Source organism: Pipistrellus kuhlii, unplaced genomic scaffold (assembly GCF_014108245.1).
Source record: "Pipistrellus kuhlii isolate mPipKuh1 unplaced genomic scaffold, mPipKuh1.p scaffold_m20_p_5, whole genome shotgun sequence".
Lineage (NCBI taxonomy): Eukaryota > Metazoa > Chordata > Mammalia > Chiroptera > Vespertilionidae > Pipistrellus > Pipistrellus kuhlii.
In genome coordinates, this window is record NW_023425551.1 from 64,420,786 (window position 1) to 64,440,756 (window position 19,971).

The window sequence follows — 19,971 nt, forward strand, 5'->3', positions numbered from 1 at the left end:
AAAGACAGTAAAGCAATAAGCAGACTGTAAAATTACAGCAGGGAGAGTAGGGAGATCTGGGGGAGATAAGAGATCAACCGAAGGACTTGTATACATGCATATAAGTACAACCAATGGACACAAAACTCTGGGGAGGGAGGGTATGAATGGGAGGGGGAGGCAATTTTAAAATATGTACACAGATAATAATTTTATAAAAAAAAACTCTTAAAAATAATTCCAAAAAATAAATAAATAAATAAATATCCTTAGGAATTTAAAGTCAATGCTAATAACTTATCTAATTTGTATTAAGATATACAAATAAAAACATACTAGATATTTTATTCGCATTTTTTAGGCAAGTTAATGGGAATTTTTTAAATTGATCAGGAAAAAAAGCCTGCTAGCCATGTCATATTTTGACAGCTAATTACCATGTCATATATGACATAGCTAATTACCATTTTGTAGATTCAAATTTATCACACAATAAATCACGTAGACTGTAATTTAAGCTGACACTTTTTGCCTTCAAGGGCAATTTTATAATTCTGTATTGACCTCATAAAAGATACCACTGTTTATTTATAGTTAATAATTTCTAAAAAAAAAAAAAAAAATTGAACACCTGTCATATTATTATACCTTACATTATTATTCTTAATGATAAAATGTTTTTAAATCCTTCTCAACATTTTCTTTATTGATGATGAACAGGATATTCTGTTGGCTGGCTAGAAAGATTTGCTTGAAAGGAAGTGATTGTTAATGGTCCCAGATTCTTAATGAACCATGAGTCCTTCGAGGATTTGGCTTGGTGATGGATCTCTGGTTTGAGTTGATATTCTGAAGGTTCTACATAAAAGTAAAAGCAAAAGTTAATAATGTGCCAATTTAAGGATTTTAAAAATAATGTGTGCTTATATTTTTGGGTGGATTCTGTGCCTGGAAGGAAAAACGAATCAACTTCCTGAATATAAGACCCAATAGAAGAAGGTTCTATGATCTTTCTAAGAGGTCTCATGCATTGAACTATGATTTGCAAGTAATCACTTGCAAAAAGAAAGAGAGGTGTTTCTTTTCTCACATATTTGTGGTTTAAATTATTGGGTTCTCTGTAAATTTCTTTGAAGAATTACGGCTATTTTAATTTAGCAAAACATGAAGCAAATGCAACAATGTTAATCTTTGCTGTGGAAAGGTGTTCACGTGGATGAGATGTGACTACCAGGTGAATGGCACTCAGCCTTCTTTCACTGAGAAAGCCTTATTTATCTGCAGATGTGTGGTAACGCAGGTTTGGTTGTTAATGATGCTTTGTTTTACTTTATTCTTCCTTGCTATGATGGCTTTTACTTTTATCATTTTCTTGACCCAGAATGTGGAGCTTTCAGATTATAGGCAGGAATCAATTTTAACTCGTAAGGAAAATAATTTGTAACTAAATGTAATATACTTAACAATATAAATGAGTTGCTTTAAAATACATATTGGAGTACATTAAGATTTTTGTCTATCACACTTTACTGCCATTGCCATGCAGTACAGGGATATGCCTATTTATGTAGGCAAAAAAAGAGATAAAGTTACAGCTGATACGCAGGGAATTTTAAGTGGCCATCACCTTATTTATCTGTGGCACAACAGTAATCTGTGAAAACCCATGGGCCTGTGTGGCAGATGTGAACTTGATACATTATGTGTGAGGCTAAAAAATAAAGATTGAGGACCATTAAAGTAAGAGTTTTGCTAGAGAACCGTTTGTGCTAGAGAATCAACTATATGTCTGTGATGGACTATCTAGGAAGGCCCAGTGTCTGAACAGTGCTCTCAATTATTTTAAACCACATAAAGGAAAGTTGAATAAATTCCCATTTCTATTTTCCCTTTGAAACTGACTCTAATTATTTGGCCTTTAAACTTACCTTAGAATCCAAGGAATATCTTCTCATACTAACACGACATTTAAGGCATTGGAGGAAAGCAGTTTGTTTTGGTACTGGTATTGTTAAGCATCAAATTAAATGTTTAGAGAAGGTGGATTAATTAGGTGGACATGTTTAACTGGCATTGCTGTTAAAAATAGCATCGAATGTCCATAGGCGAAACATACACTCTTCATGGGCTTGCCCCTTGGTATAGCCACATTCCTTCCCACTTTCATTTTATCTGCTATTATGTGAAGCACTAGAAATCTGAGGTTTCTGGAGGAGCAATGTATGTACATACATGGCACAGTTCACTCTGTCTCCCCCTGTGGGTGTCATGAGATGAGAGATGCCCATTGTCTCGCTGATTGCTAGCCCTAATATTACTGATCCATGTATTCTATGTTTGTTTACACACACACACACACACACATACACACACACACACACACACATATAATTTCTTCATTAACATTTATGGTACTCAAATTATAAAAAATGATATACATGAATTAGGAAATCAACATCAATATTAATTAGGAAATCAACATCAATAATATTTAAATATGAGGTTATTTTTTTAATTAAAGTAATCAACTGCACACCAATTTATATCTATTTGTGAGTGGTTAAATAAACTGAGATTTTTAAACCCTAGATTAGGGGTGTCGAACTCAATCAGAGAAGGGGCCAAAATCTAAAATCCAGCCTAAATCGCGGGCCGAATGGTTTACTGAACAGTCATAAACTGTCATTGTGATGGAAACGCAGCGGAGTGCAGTGATGACAGCGCGGTGCGGGCCACATTGCAAGGCCTGGCGGGACGGATTTGGCCCGCGGGCCTTGTGTTTGACACATGTGCCCTAGATATTTAGAAATCCAGAGACAGCTGTAACCCTTTATCTTCAATCTCACATGCCTCCGGAATCATTACTGCATTTGAGCAACAAAGGCAGCCAAGAAAAAGGATTTAAATTCAAATGTCAGTTAGAAGTAATGTCTTCCTAATGGTACCCTGTGAGGCCTCCAATTATACAGGTCTGGATGTATGCATATTAAAACATGCATAACATTCATTAGCATGTAAGAAATGTGACTGAAGAGGACACCCTTAGAAAAATATAAACTGTTTTGAAGTATACAATAGGTCCATTTATGTAAGCTGATTAATCCTGCAAGTGATGTGAAGCAGGAAAGCAGCAAAGTTCAATTTCTATTTCATAAGAAAACCAGGGAAAGACTGATACCACTTTAAATGGGGGAACAATACATATGCGTTTGTAAAATGCAAGGTAAAACATTCCCTTATGATCACATTTCCCTTACGTATGATGACTGAGAGTAGCGTTTCCATGGGCCCAGCCCACTTTAAATGTTGATTTAGTAGGTCTTAATGGAGAAACTTTCATTCTCGGGCCCTGGGTGAGCTCTGCCATGGTGAAGTGTGTTTTAACAGGGCTGGTTCGCTTCCAGCCCTTCCCTTCTGAGTTGTATCCAGTTACCTCAGCTTGCACAAAACCACGAGAAGGATTCCACAGGTGACTGTCATGCACATGACGGCATAAATCACTTCTCCTAGAAACAAGATTAAAGGAAAATTACTGGATTTCTACAGAAAATAAATAATAAAAAATAGTACAGAGGTTTGATGTTTAACTGACCCTTGGAGGGGGAATGAAATCCATTTAGCGTTATTTCCTTTGTTTGTTTTCTCTTTTGCAACGCAATGCCTTTGACATTAGACAGAGCTGAATAATCTGAAAGAAAGTAATGAAAATGAGATTAAAGCATAAAGGAACAGCGTTATTTTTATCCCATGGGTTGTAATTTGCTTTATATTATAAGGCAGCAACTTATTTCTATGTTACTATTTAGTAAAATATAATAGATTAGGTTAAGTGTTTCTTAAATTTTAACAGCTTTTTTCATCTTTGAATCAGATAATTTCCTTACAAAAAACTTTTCAAAGCATAATTAGAAAAAAAAATCACATTTTATAAGATAGTTATATATATAAACGGAGGCGGCGGGGGGGGGGGGACAGTAACTTTAGGCTACCATTGGGATGTTGAAAAATATTCCTTCTTTACATGAGTGATGATTTTAATGTGCTTTTAATGATATCTTATTTCTCTAAGACCCAGTGTATTTATGAATTCTTTCAAGAGCCCTTAAACTAATCACCCTGTTCAATTCTCTACTCCCATATTTTAATATCTAGCTTGACTTATTTCCATTATTCTGTTTCTCTTTTTTAACCCCTTTAGTTTCTATTATTACCTATTTCCTACTCACTGAAGGACACCTCTTGGCCACTCCGTGACCCTCGTCTTCATGGCCATGCTTTGCAAAACAGATTTTTACCTCACTTCACAAAACCAAAGATGAAAAGATGCAATCCTTAAAATTGATTGCTAAAGCTATTTTAGATGACTTTTATTAATAACTTCGAAGTGAAATCATCTCTAATCTTGAGTCAGTTCAACACAAATACTGCCACATATACCAATAACCCAATAATTCAATTTCTTTGATGATGATAATGACGATCCAGATGAGTTTTGATGCATAAAAAATTAACATAAAGCCTTCCCTTGCAAGAGGTTTTGCTATCATCTGTCATACATGCTTTGTGCATTTTGAGACCTGGAAGTCCAAGTATGAGTAGATAGTTTGTTTGTTTTTTTGCAGAAATTAGTGTATCAAGATAGTACCCTGTTTCCCCGAAAATAAGACAGTGTCTTATATTAATTTTTTCTCCCAAAGTTGCTCTAGGTCTTATTTTCAGGGGATGTCTTATTTTTGAGGAAACACGGTATGTTCCATGACAACTAGTGACGGTAGGCTCTGAGCAGAAAGGGAGATAAATTGATACATTACCATCAGTTCCCTTTAGTCCATTCTATATCCAGGGATGCTGCTGTTCTGAGGCCAGCTCTTTTGAAACCAAGGTTTGAGGTCTATGTTATGGATAATTGGTAGAAAGCACAGGACACAGCCTGTTTCATGTTCCATATCAATTATCAAACTCTAAGGGTGAGTCCAGAAGAAGCAGCTTAATGTAAGAGCTAGAGAAGTAGCCAAGGATTTTGTCATTAGAAAACCCATCCCCAATGAGTCTAAACTCTAATACAGTTAAGACATTTTTTGTTTAAGATTTTTAAATCCCCAACTCACATATTGGGTTATGTAATGTTCATAGAAGTCAGACCTTCTTAGAAACTAAAATATCAACTTCTGATTGTGAAAGTGATAGAATTAGATAAGGCTTGTGAAAAAATGTCCACTTTTATGGTTATAAAATAAATTTTGTCATTCACTATCAAGTTGAAATGGAAAATTTGAGCTATTTCAAATAATACCATTTTGATAATAGCAGTCCTTTTTGGAAGAATTTGTTTTATTCAAATTAGGCATACAGATTTTAAGTTAAATGAATTATTATATATAATAAATTATATTTAAATAAATTATAAGTATGAAGGATAACTTATTTTGCTTTTTTAAAATTCAGTGTCATTTTGTGACCTTTTAGATAGATCCATGGCTTAAATGTAAATGTATATAACTTATTTTGATTATTCAAATGGTGCTATAGCTTTCCTTTATGAAATTTTATCTCTAAGTACATTTGGTATAATTAGGTATCATGATTTACCTTTGCATAAGATAAAAGGTATTATTTTGACAAATTAGACTATCTTTTATAAATATATGACTGCCTAAAATAACCATTAAACATTCACCTAACAAAGTTTAAAAAGAATCATCTCATTCACTAAATTTCACTCACATGGAACTCATTAACAAGGTTACAATAGATCAACGACAGAAATGCTAGCTAATGATCCCAGTGAAAATTTTAAAGTGTCTAGTAATCACTCCACAATCTTTAATATTGCACCCTAGGAGGATACCAAATATCAGTTAGAGAGATTAATGTTACAGAGGGTTTCTTGGCTACTGAAGCCCAATGGAGATTCTTCCCCAGCCTTTTATAAACAGTGAGGTTTACAGTGTTTTATAACCATGAAATTAAAGTCGTCAGACTTAATAACCAACCTCAGTCCCACACCATCTGCTATATTTATAGATAAACACTGTCAGTGACTTGTTTATCTTACCTTGCTCCCTAGAGGAATTAAACACTGTTATGAACTATATTGTAAAATCCCTGTACATTTGATGGGAAATCAAGATTAATTTCAGCTGTACATTAAGAACAAATTTAAATAGTATTCTTCCCAAATGAGCCACAGAGATGTCATTATTTCTATTCTTTTCTTCCAAAATCCTCGTGCAGAAGTGGCTGATGGAGACCAAAACTCTACTTATATGAAATGGCAAATGTAATATAAACAATGTGGTGGATCACATATGAAATAATGACTTAAAAATAAATGTCAGAATACTTGAAATGGTAATTAAATATATCATAAACTGCAAATGTGTAAATCTTCAATTAAAATTATAATTAAAATATAACCTAGAAGGGTCTGCTTGGAAGAACTATTTGATAAAATGAAAATTTTTATAGAATAATTTTAAAAATGTATTTTGTAATTTAAGGATTACCTTTTTGCATATCCAAGGGTTGGTGCCCTTTATTAGTGTTAATATATTACATTTCTAATGTGGTCAAGATTATCTTTTATGAAGGTATATAAATTCCCAAATAGAAAATTAGTTTTGAGTTATTTCATCTAATGATCAGGAATGAAATTTCAAATATAATGGACTATTTTGATCATTGTTGTCTGAAAGCCCCCTTCTAAAATGTACCCTAGAAGCATTGATATTGGGACAAAAGGAAAATATATAAGCATCTTTTTAAATTTGAAAAATATAATACAGTAGTAATATGATAAACCAAAGTATAAACACAGAAAATGAGGATTCAATACCACTACTGCTAAAACTTATGTTGTAAAACTAAACCAACTAGATAATATGCTTGCCTAATTATCATGATCTGCATCAATAAGGCATGCTCATTTATTTAATTCACAAACTTCAAAGGAGATAAAACCATCTGTTAGATTTATTTTTTACACATGGTGGTTGCCAATCAGGGGCTGCAGGAAGGAGAAACCTGGAGGTATTAGTCAAAGGGTACAATGTTTTAGTTATGCCAGATGAATAAATCCTAAAGATGTACTGTCTACTGTGGTGCCTGTTGTTAGCAATACTGAATTGTACACTTAAAATTTGGCAGGGTGGATAGACCTCATTTTAAGTATTCTTATTATACACATACAAAAACAATAAATACAGAGAATGGAAGAAAGTTTGTAGCTGATAAATATGTTTATGGTATAGATTTTAGTGATGGTTTCATTGTGTGTACTTATCTTCAATTTTATAAAGCTTCATACATCAAATCTGGACAGCTTTTCATATATCAACAAAAAAAACAAAACAAAACCATCATAAATGAGTCAGTATGCACTCCAGAATATTCGTCTTGAGTTTTGACTTGAGCCAAAAAGCTCAGAGTTAGTAAATGACTATACTGATGGTCCCTGGCTTCTCATGGTTTGACTTAAGCTTCTTTGACTTTATGAATGTGCAATAGTAATACACATTTAATAGAAACTGTGCTTGCAATATCCTGGGCTAGTGATATGTGGTATGATACTCTCCTGAACTGGGCAGTGGCCACAAGATGGGTTTGTCCAATTGTAGGTTCATAAATATTCTGATCACACCTGAGGTAGACTAGGCTGTGAGGTAGGTTGGATACATTAAATGCATGTTCAACTTATGGTATTTTTAATTTATGATGGATTTATCAGGATGTAACCCCATCCTAAGTCTAGGTGCATCTATTGACAAGCCTGATTCTTTAATCCTTGGTTGAATGACAGTTTTGTTCACATGTCTTGTAGATTTGTTTGCTGATTATATATATAAAATATATAGAATATAACAGGTAACATGTAACAATATAACATATAACATATAGTAGTATATAATATGCACATATATATATATATATATATATATATATATATAACTGTACTAATAAAATCTCCCAAATGTTCTGCATTCTTCTTAATAGTTTCTGCAAATAATGAAGTAGTCACTGAGATAGCAATGGGAATGCAAATTTTGGTATTTCTAATAACTAACACTAGATTAGATTAATAAAGTATAATGGTTTTAGAAGAACTAATTTTACACCTTGGAATTAAAAAAAAAACACACCTGTCCCCTGTAGCTTTGGGTTCATACAAAACAGATGTTAAGATACTGATAGAGCCTAACCAGTGTGGCTCTGTGGTTGAGCATTGACCTATGAATAAGGAAGTCACAGTTTGATTCCAGGCAATGCCCCAGTTGTGGGTTTGATCCGCAGTAGGGGGCTTGTAGGAAGCAGCTGATTATTTTCTCTCATCATTAAACATTGATGTTTATTTCTCTCTCTCCCTCTCACTTCCTCTCTCTGAAATAAATAAAAACATATATATTTTAAAAATATATTTATAGAAAGTAGGAATAGAAGACTTCTGGCTAGAGCATACTATATAATAAAAGCCTAATATGCAAATAGACCGAATGGAAGAACAACCAGAGGGCAGGGGGTGGGGCTGGTGAGCAGGTGGTACCAGGCCAGCTAAGGCAGATGCCAACAGGCAGAGGGTGGGGTCAGTGATAGAGAGGCAGCAGGATGATAGAGGGTGGGGCCAGCCACTCACCAGCCGGTGCTGTCCCCCCAATGGTCCCATCAGTCACCTCCCACAGAGGGAGGCCACTGGCAGCAGCAGCAATTGGCCCTCTAGTCACCTCCTGCAGTGGGAGGCCAGACTGAGGCTTAGGTGCATTCCCCAGGGGGAGCAGGCCTAAGCCATCAGTTGGACAACCCCCAAAGGCTCCCAGACTGCTAAAGGACTCCCCCAACCGCCAAGTACACAAATTTTTGTGCACCGGACTTCTAGTATATCTATCAATATAAATACACAACTGTAGTAGAATTACAAAATTGGGTGGGACTTCTTAGATTATCTAATTCAAATTTTATTGTAATGATCCATTCCTTTTCATTCTTGACAAATAGTCATTACCATTCCAGGAATGAGCCATTTAAAACCTTTTACCTTTCCACTATTACTGATGGTCTGTTCTAGTTAAAATAGAAAATATTTTGCTAGATTAGTCTTTTATGGACTCAAAATAATAAATACCCTTTCTTTTTTTGTATCACTGTCTAGCTCTCTAGCTGCTTCATGTATGTATGTGTTTGTGCAGAGAGAGAGAGAATGAATCACACTGTAAGTATACCACATAACTCAACAATTTCAAATTAGAATATGAATCTTCTGTTTATTTTAAAATGCAAATTTTGATTTAGTAGGGCTGGAATAAATCATGTATGCTGCTGCTGGAAGTATATATATATTGTATTATAAAAATCTATGATAGATATATATATATATATATATATATATATATATATATATATATATCATAGATTTTTATAATTCTACATTTGCATATATGTCCATAGAATGGAAGAGAAAAATGCATGTACATACTCATGCAACACACAGTGCTTTACTTTTATACATATGATGCTTAATGCTTTAGAAGGCACTTTGACAAACACTGTTTAATTTTAGAGCTAGTCAAATAAGAGGAATTATTGATAAAGAATCTCAGACTCAGACTAATTAGTTGTGTTGTTCAATATTACAAACTTGGTAAGTAGAGAGATGTGACTTACAGCAAAATATCCTACCAATGATATGTAATATACCTCCTAGAAATCATAAAAAAGTAAAATACTTTTAGCTTTTCCAATGTGGCAGACAATTGGACTAGGAAATACATTTGAAAAAATAATAGAAACAAATTGTATTTGATAATCTTATACAGTAAGAAGCACATAATAGTCATATCTGATTGCAAATGTTCATGATTATATATGTTTCTGTTGTTGAAATTTACAATAAAAGAAGTAACATTACAAATGTAACTGAGGCATCTGCAATGCCTCACATACACCTATAGGACATTTTAACCTGCACACACCTCTGACATTACATCATTTTCAATGTAAGCAGACAACTCAAACACTTTAATTTTAGGATTTAACAGAAATATAAAAAATTAATCCTGCAATTCTTAACATGGGTTATCTTAGACCAGGGTGGGGGATGTCCAGCTTGTGGGCCATTTAAGGCCTTTGAAATTATTTGGTCTGGCATTAGGGGTGAGTTTATTAAATGACTGACGAAATACAGCAGGATGATTTTTAAGTTGATAATTTTTATGGCCATGAATGATGTTATAAATATCCAAATAGCTCTTGGCAGAAAAAAAGACTAATATCAAACTGAACATTTTCTCTTTTTACAAATATAGAGTTGGGACCAGATAAATCTTTCCAGTGTATTCATTAGGCAAAGGACATGCCGTGTTTCCCCGAAAATAAAACATCCTCCGAAAATAAAACCTACTTAAAGGTTTCCTTCTGAGTGAAATATAAGGCATCCCCCAAAAAATAAGCCCCCCCCCCCCCCCACGCTCTGTCTCAGAATGAAAATTAATTTACCGTAAACTGGTCGCTAGGGCCGCCCCGACTGGCATCTAGCAACCAGTGACATTACGCGGAGTCCTGATGTCACTGCTGTGTGGAGGCGGAGGGGAGGTCAGAGTGAGCAGTGAGCAAGGGGTGGGAGAGGAGGAGACTTTCGCAGATGCGTGTAGAAGAACAGGAGGATAGGACTAGGCGAAGGTGGTGAGTGCTGGTCTATCTCTGGTAACACTACCTGATGCTCGGATTCACAGTTTGTCTGGTTTGTGTTGACAACTACCATACTACCATACCATATACAGGTAATAAATTTCCTTTATTTTCATTTAACAATAAATGTGTATCATATTCTTCTTCATGGAAAAATAAGACATCCCCTGAAAATAAGACCTAGTGCATCTTTGGGAGCAAAAATTAATATAAGACACTCTTATTTTGGGGGAAACAGGGTACAAAGAATAATTCACAAAAGATCAGTGTAACCACTTAAAAACAGACTTGGCTATGTCTTTGGTTACTATAATCTATGTCTACAGTGATACAACTTGAGTATTAGATAAAAATAACTACCCTGTTTAAAACTATCTATGTCCAGAATGAGTTTATTGGAAAAAAATGTATTCCCAAAACTGAAGTCATTTTTACTTTAAATTATATTATTTAAGCACTAGGAGAGCTTGGAATAAAACAAATATAATATACCGTATTTTTCGGACCATAAGACACACTTTTTTCCCCCCAGAAGTGGGGGGGGGGAAAGTCCCTGCGTCTTATGGTCCAAATATAGCCTACACATATACTTTAAAAAAAAAAAGGTTTTTTACTTGCCTGGCTCTGTGTGGTCTCTGTGTGCTTGCCCGGCTCTAAAATGGTTCTAAATGCTGCTGTTTACTTTACAGGGTTGATTACATGTGTTTATGACTGTGATGTTGGGTTTTAATGCACATAAAATATTTTAGGACACTATTTGTTTCAGAATCTTTTTTTCTTCATTTCCCTTCTCTAAAAACTGGTGCGTCTTATGGTCCAGAGCGTCTTATGGTCCGAAAAATACGGTAAGCATAACCAATAGATACAAGACACGGGGGGGGGGGGGGGGAGGTGAGGATATGTACTGGAGGGTAGGAGAGGACTGGGAATGTTAATGGGGGGGAAAGGAGACATATGTACCACTATTTGTAATACTTCAAACAATAATAAAATAAATAAATAAACAAATGTAAGATAAAAATTGGACTAATTTACACTATATTTTAATGATTTCACAAATTTATGTTTTCATATGTGGAAGTTTTATAACATAAAAATATTTATGAAAAAAGAATCTATGATAATAACATTAATTGTCTAGGATAGTTTCCTAATGTCTCCATTTGTAATTGAATAATTTACTAATGTGTACCCTTTTGGAAATATATAAGACTTTACCTGGTTGGCTTATGTAATTTTTAAAAAATATATATTTTATTGATTTTTTACAGAGAGGAAGGGAGAGAGATAGAGAGCTAGAAACGTCGATGAGAGAGAAACATCAACCAGCTGCCTCCTGCACACCCTCTACTGGGGATGTGCCCACAACCAATGTACATGCCCTTGGCCGGAATCGAACCTGGGACCTTTCAGTCCGCAGACCGACGCTCTACCACTGAGCCAAACCTGTTTCGGCGGCTTATGTAATTTTTTAAAGGCTGATTAAAAATAACAGAGAAAAGGTGAGAAGTAAAATAAATAAAAGGGAAACATTTTGGAAAGCCTTCATGGTCATTTGGAATGATAAGATAATTCAGAAACTCTCTTTCCTGTACATAATTCAGCAAATATTCAGAAAAAAAGCTGAAAGTTGATATATGTTATTAATTCTCTTTAGACAACAACCTTCTTGAGAACTGACACCACATCTATCTAATTTACAATATAATGTGACTACCACAATGCGATTCCCATGTGATTATCTACTGGCCAAAAAAGTATATATTTGCAACTTTCACATTTGGAATAGCACATCTGTCACTGTATGGTGACATACACTGTGTAGCATATAATTATTATATATACCAATTGTTCTCATCTTAAATGCCATCAGCCAAAAGTCATCACATTACGTGCCAACACTTCTCATATATTATTATTATTTCTTAAAATATAAATCTAATGTCCCAATTGCAATGCATATGGTTTCCTAATCCATTAAAATGTGCCTAACTATTTTTTTCTGGACATTAATTCTAAGAATCTAGTTTGTTTACTCTTTGCTCATTAGTAAACAAACTTTATTAATGATCTAAGAGTAAGAGTCTTCTTCATTAGGTTAGAAGTTGTCTAAGTATATTCACAATTTGTTAGAAGAGGTAAAATTTATACTGTATCCTGTAAAATACTAGTTGGTTCTGTAGAATACTTTTATACTTTTATACATTAGAAAAATAAAAGAGCCCATGGGTAAACATAAGTAAATGATTCTGACAATTCTAGATTCAATAAGTTGCATACATTTATTTGCAGCAAGTGTTTCTAGTTTTCTGTGTGTTTTTTTACTATGGTAGATGGGCATACTTTACCTAAATGTATTTTCCCCATGGGATCTATCTTGGAATCTATTTAAAAATCTTGAAAAGATGGGTAGATGTGGTTGATAGACAGATATTTATATATTTTGGGTGGGCATAAGGTATTTTTGAGGATTCTTATCTTAATCAACAGAAAGTCAGAAAACACAATACATTTAGGTATTCATTTATAATACTTTACTAGACACGCACATTCACAAGGACCTGACACCACAATTTTTCTTATTCTCTATTCCTAGGAGTCAAACAAATTTTTTACCCTGTGGTTTGGGAGATTCCTGACTTCCCAAATGCTACTCCTATTGCCCCTTGGAGAGGCTGGTATGATGCAACATTAATTCCATGCTTGCTGCCAGTTAATCTTTCATTCTTCAATGTCTTCACTTGTCCTCAGGGGATATGGCAAATTTAGTATTTTCCCTCTGCTTTGGTGACCTACTCCAGCAGAACTAGAAGGAGTTCATGGATCATTTATACCCAGTCACCCATAAATGTCTACAGGACCATGTGGCAGAAACCACCCTATTTGTACCCAAGTACAGATGTTCCAGTTAAGTAATCACTTCCCCCTTCAAAGGTAGCACTATGATCATCTGTACAGGCCACATTTGTGGGGTAATACAAAACCCTGCCCTCATGAAGTTCTCGATTTAGTTTCAGGTAAAGGGACTAATATGAATAAAGTGAGGTTGGAATAAATGAGGGGCAACCAAGCACACATACCCAGAACACATAGCAGCCTTATTTCCTACCATTTCTCAACTGTGTGCCTTTCATGGATCATTTATACCTAGTCACATTTGATATACATTTGAGACACGGTGGGAAATAAGACTGGTGTGTATTATGGGTGTCCTTAAAAATCAGAGGAGGAAGTTTAGATGTGAAAACAGGATCCCAGGAGAACAAGAGCTATTTTTTTGGCACACAGAAATATCGTGGTCAAGGCACAATTTGAAGATGAGTCTACTCATGGTAGACAGAATGGTTTGGTGGGAAGATCTAACTAGGAAGCTACAATACAGTTTAGGTATCAGAAAATGAAAACTAAAAATAGGTGGTGGAAGCCAGAGCAGAGAATGAAACAAATGTAAGTATAGCTTTAAAACTTTTTGTTTGAAAGCTTAATGGTACACAACATCATAGCACAAACATGTGAATATAGATGGATCAAATCCAGCTCTGCCTCACTCTGGCTCTGTCATTTCAAGCCATGTACTGAGATTCTGTCCTCTTATCTTTAAAATGGGATGATGCCTACCACAAAATGTATTGCTAAAAATCAAATATGACAATATATAAAGAGACTTTGGACCTGTGTTTGGTACAAAATATGTTCTCAATAAATGATATCATTAATAAATAATTATATTAACTTGATATCAAATATGCAGAGGTAAATCAAAGATGACACAGGTTCTTGGAGGAACATGATGTTTGAATAGCTTTGGCATGAAGATGAAAGAAAAATAGAGGAGAGAGCTACAATGTCCTTCTCCCCATTTTTCAAACTGACTGCTCAGAAAGAACACTGACTTTTAGAGTCAGAAAGACTCCATCATTCTCTTAGCTGTGTCATTCACCAGCCTTGGACAAGCTAGTTCGACATCTGAATCTCATGCTTCACAGATGTAGAAGGGGAATTGAGATTGATTGTATTATTTTGCACAAGGATTCACACCTCTTTCACTGTAATGGATTATATACCCCCTGCCTGATGCCACATGACTTAAAGCATCAATTTTTGTGGGAAGAGTACATTTACTAACCCACTGACATTGGGCTTGAACTTGACTTGAGTTATTAAAAAAAATATGATCTGCAATGATGTATGTTATGTTCAAAGAGAAGCTTAAGAACAATTCGATTGCTTGCCTTTTTTAAAACTCTGCCATAAAAATGGCATATTCCAAATCCCAAATCGTGGTGACACCTTTAACCTGAATCTAGAAATAGGTCACAGAACCTCAGCTATCAATCCTCAGCTGCCTGCAGGTACCATGACCTAGGAATCAAGATGCTGAAGTTTGGAAAGTGTATGGAACTTCATAATCCAGCAACAGCAGCCTAATCTATTAGGGTCACATTAATTTTACTCATACACACCTTTAGCTTGCAATAAAGATATTATGCCATTGTAAATATGAATTTTTCAGGTGTTTTATCACTTTAAGTAAATTCCCAATGGCATAATGAGGATTAGAAACAAAATATTTTTATAGTAAATAGCATGAATGAGTGAATATAGTAAGTATAGTCAAGAGAGGCCAACCTTTGGCTTCAAGCCACAGATTCAAGTCCTCACTCTAAAAGTTGCTAACTATATTACCTGAAGTATTTAAAAACAAACAAAAACAACAACCAAAAACCCTCAACAAAAGACTCTCTGGTCCTAGATGATTTGGCTCAGTGGATAGAGCATCAGCCTGAGGACTTAAGGGTCCTGCATTATGGTCAAGGGCACATTCCAGGGTTGTGGGCTCCATCCCAAGTAGGGGCATGTAATGAGGCAGCTGATCAATGATTCTCATCATCGATATTTTTATCTCTCTCTCCCTTTTCCTTCCTCTTTGAAATCAATAAAAACATATTTTTAAAATGACTCTCTGAGTTTTATTATATTAAAGAAAATAATATTTATTAGCTCAATGTAAGGATTAAATGAGACAAAACATAAAATATCTTAATAGATGATAGACATACAATAAAAGTTATTACTTAAGCTAGAAAGGCATATTTCATTATGGTTGCATATCAGTATTAACCATGCAGCATTAAAAATGAAAGATTCCTAGGACTTATCACTATAATTTTTAATTGAATAGGTCAAAGGACAAGTGAGGAAAAAGTGCTGGGTGCTTGACATTTATAATTTCAAAAAGTTATCTATACCCTTTGGATGCATGGTAGGGATAGAGAACCATTGGTAGAGAATGGAAAACTCATGACGTCAGAGGTGAAAGAGAGAAACCATATTTCAAACCACATCATGGAAGGATAATGGCATACAAGTTCTTAATGAGAGAGAGAAGAAGAGGTCAGGGATTTCTGTTTAATAGATAAAGGCTTTTGAAAAAAATCAGCAACTGGTGGAGAATAACCAGATGAAGGGATAGTAACTCTTAGGCCAGTTTGACCAATTAGAGAAAAGTTTATTTGGTTCAGTAAGAGATCTTTCCACCTCAAAACTTCCCTTTCAGCTGCTACCTGGCAGCATTAAAAGAACCAAAACAATTAAAAACAACAATATTTCCATTGTAGAGGAGTGGTGCTGGAATGGAAGTTAGGGCCAAAGAACAGTGAGAGGAGTGGACTGGGTCAGAGCAGCCTTGTAGAAGTGTTGGAAGGCACAATTAGGCTTGTAGACATATGCTCAGAGTACATTTTCAATGTAATAACTACCATATGTACTTAAAACAAAATGCCATTGTATGTTGCAGCCTGTCTGTTACCCGAGGAAGAGTGAGTGAATAGAGATGCAGGTAGTGACTCATGGCTGGCACGGAAACGTAAAACATCAGCGGCAGCATCTTCCTACACACACCCTGGTGGCACATGGCGGTATATCATTGCATTGCCCTTTGGGGGAAAAAAAAACAAAACAAAAAAAAAACAAAAAAAAAACCCTAGAATCTGATTTATATGGTCTCCCACTTTTCAGATTGCCTTGACCCCCAACTGAAATGGACATACAACCAGGATCCAGTGAGCCTCTTCTTGCCTTTGGATTGCTTTGATATCCCCCATCTTATACTGACAATGAGTGTTTGGCCACCCAAGGCAGGGGCTAACATCATAATGACAGCTCAGTCCCATAGTTCTGGTAAACTCAAAGCATATTAGGAATTGGGAATTCTCAGACTCCGGCCTCAGTGGCAAACAAAGGAAGCCATTCCACCCTAAAATGGAAGCTGGTAGAAGAGAGACCATGAGGAATAGTTTCTGTCTCAAAGACATACTCTCAAAACATCATCAGGCACCCCCTGTGCCTCACACAGCATTCACTCTGCATTCTTTGATCTAGTTTGAAAACCAACTTGTTTACTGTAACTGGTACCATAGGAGCCAAGTAAATGCTTTCAAAAGAATAATAGATAAGAAGAATAAAAATTATGTTGTTCCCACTCTTACAGTTTACTAGATATCAACATGATGTTAGAGCATTCTTATAACTTGGAGACTGAGAGACTATTTATTGGTGTTTGCAATGCTGTGAAGGGTTTCCTTGAACCCGTGCAAAGAACTCTAGAAGATGCTTTGAGACAATCTGATACTAATGGAAGATGAACTGTCATTATCAATGGGTTCTTAATAAATCTGTACTCCTTGCTCACCTATCTCATTTTTTTTTTGTCTAAGTACCAAATGTTCTTTTTTTTGAAGGAGTCCCCCTTTAAGATAATAGCCCAGCATGTAGGTGCCAGAGCAATAACTATTAAGTGCCCACATATGGTGTTTTATGGGAATACATCTGATGCCATTATATTGTTGTCACAAGAATACTTGGCTCTTTAAGCCAGGAATACACATGCTCATAATAAATGACTTTATGACTTCACATACACAATCATGATGCACACAAAGTATAAAGGAAAGGCTGCTTATTTTATGCAGCTTTGGCACCAACTCCAGCCCCAATTATAGGCAACAAGGGGATTGTATGAAGCCAGTGAAAGCATAAGGGTGGGAAAATGGAAAAGATAACACTATGCTTTCTCAGACTGAAGCCCTTTATTGTTTGGATTGTAACAGTATTGTTTTGTTGTTTTATTTCCTTCCATGATCTTAAAATGCTCCTTCCTTCTCTAGTGATTCCCAAATGTGAGTTGTCTCACTCATCAATGGCAACTCTTTAATCTTTTCTCTTGGCTCAGGACAAACAACAAAGGTAGTCATGGATGATTCATACCATCTCTCATGCTTGGCGGCAGGCTCTTTCCCCTCCCTTAACAACACCTAAGCCTGTAAAGATGGAGTCGGGAGAAAGTGAGGTAGAAGACAGCTGTTCTCCTGTTGTTTCTATTGAGGGTATGTACACTGCAGCATTTCCAGATCACAGTCGTGTGAAGCATTTTCTGCAAAATAGGAAGCCAAGCCAACTTTGCTGGGTTTCAGGTCTGCAGACAAAATTTAAACCAGCTGGGTTTTATTGGGAACTTTTGTGCACGAGTAAACCTAGTGGTGAAACCGAAGCCAACGTTTGTCTTCATTGGAATGGGCTGTGTCTTCAGGGGATACCCCACACCCATGCCTCTTCCCTTGAGGGAGTGTTGAATTTTGGAATGTCCTGGAGAAACCTGCCAGGTGATTTCTTAGAGGGTCTGATTGGAATATTAGCCAGTGAAGGTGGATGGTGCAACCAGATCAGGTGCCGCTCTTCAGAGAGGTTAAGTGGAAGCAGGGTCTCCCCCTGAAATCTGATTTTAAATTACCCCAGTGAAAACAGCTAATGTTTCCTTATACACATGTACTTATAAAAACAGTTTCTGTCTCAGAGACATACTCTCTTCCCCCTCCCCTCCTCCCCACATACACATTCACTGAATCTCTTTCACACATACACAGGATAGTGCCTAGTCAAAGTGCCAAAGAATGGCCAAAGTATTGGTTTGGTATACATAAGTTCCATATCATATTTTCAGTATGCCTTATGTGAAAATGTTCACGCTCCTTCCTAAGAAACATGACATTTTATAGATTTAAGCATATAAGTAGTAGAAGCAAAGAAACATGCCCTACTGTGATTATTTAGTGAGCCTCAGACACATTATTTATAAAGCTATTTGAAGTTTGGAAAACAACCAGAGAAAAACCTTTTACTCCAAAATTTCAATTTAGAATTCTGAAAGAATGCATAATTTTTCAAGGGCAAAGAAAGAACTGAAAAGCCTCTCTGAAATCTTTGATATAATCATAGGAAGGAAAAGTTCTTGGCAGACTACTGGTCTTTTGGCATTTAAAAACAAAACAAAACAAAAATACAACTACTCCAGAGCTGGCCCTGTACACAGACAGTGTGGATGTTTATTGAAAATGTACTGGCCTCAAATACATCTTCAGCCACCGAATATTAGGACTTGACTAACATCAGAGATAACCTATTTTTGTTAAACTATTATCAAAATTTAAAAATTAACCTGTAAGAAACCTGTGTTTTAAGGTAAGGGTACCTGATTTTCTCTGTACCACCTAATATATTTAGAGATCAAACTTATTTCCCAGACTTCTTTTTAATATTCACCTGAGGATATGCTTTTTATTAATTTTTTTTTTTTTTTTTTTTTTTTTTTTTAGAGAGAGAGGAAAAGAGATAGAGAAAAAAACAAACAAACAAAGCACAAAACATCGATGTGAGAGAGAAACATCTCTCTCTTGCCTCCCATACTTGCCCCACCCAGTGATCTAACCTGAGACCTTTCGGTGTGTGGGAAGATGCCCCACTATCTGAGCCACCTGGCCAGGGCAGGCTCTTGGGTTTTTCTGTTTTTATTTTATTACAGCACATTGTCTTCCATCAAATCCATTTTTAAGGATTCTCTCTTCTTACATACACATGTTCCCTAGAAGATATAACATTTATAATAAATTTATCATTGTAAATTTCAAATCATTAGATGAGAAGACTATACAAGCAGTCCTTGTGTTACGTCGGACTTGCCATATGTAGTTTCATGGTTATGTTGCCATCTCCCATTTATTTATATATAAAAAAGTTCCATCACTTCAATTCCATCATAAATGTGGTTTATGTTTTTTATTATTTATTTACCACAAGCAAAGTTCAGGAATTGTTATCTTTCTTTTAGATTTTTTTTTTACTGTGTCACTTCATTACTGCTGTGCATGTGCTCCATGTGAGTGACATAGGTGCTTATGTGGGTGGGTTCTGACTCACAGCAAAAACCATGTTACATCATGCCATAGGAACGGATCTCTGATGTAAGGCAAGTACCTACTG

The 19,971-nt window shown here is 35.5% G+C and overlaps 1 protein-coding gene across 1 annotated transcript in view; it reads right to left on the minus strand.

Annotated features, from left to right (window-relative positions):
• Window positions 1-314: 314 nt before the first annotated feature.
• Window positions 315-19,971, minus strand: part of GFRAL (GDNF family receptor alpha like) — a 57,541-nt gene continuing 37,884 nt past the window's right edge. The window contains exons 7-9 of the mRNA XM_036415072.2: window positions 3,572-3,667; window positions 3,413-3,485; window positions 315-837 (exon numbers count right to left, since the gene is read on the minus strand). Coding sequence (XP_036270965.1) covers window positions 765-837; window positions 3,413-3,485; window positions 3,572-3,667 — 242 coding nt within the window. The 3' untranslated portion in view covers window positions 315-764. The remainder of the gene's footprint in view (window positions 838-3,412; window positions 3,486-3,571; window positions 3,668-19,971) is intronic.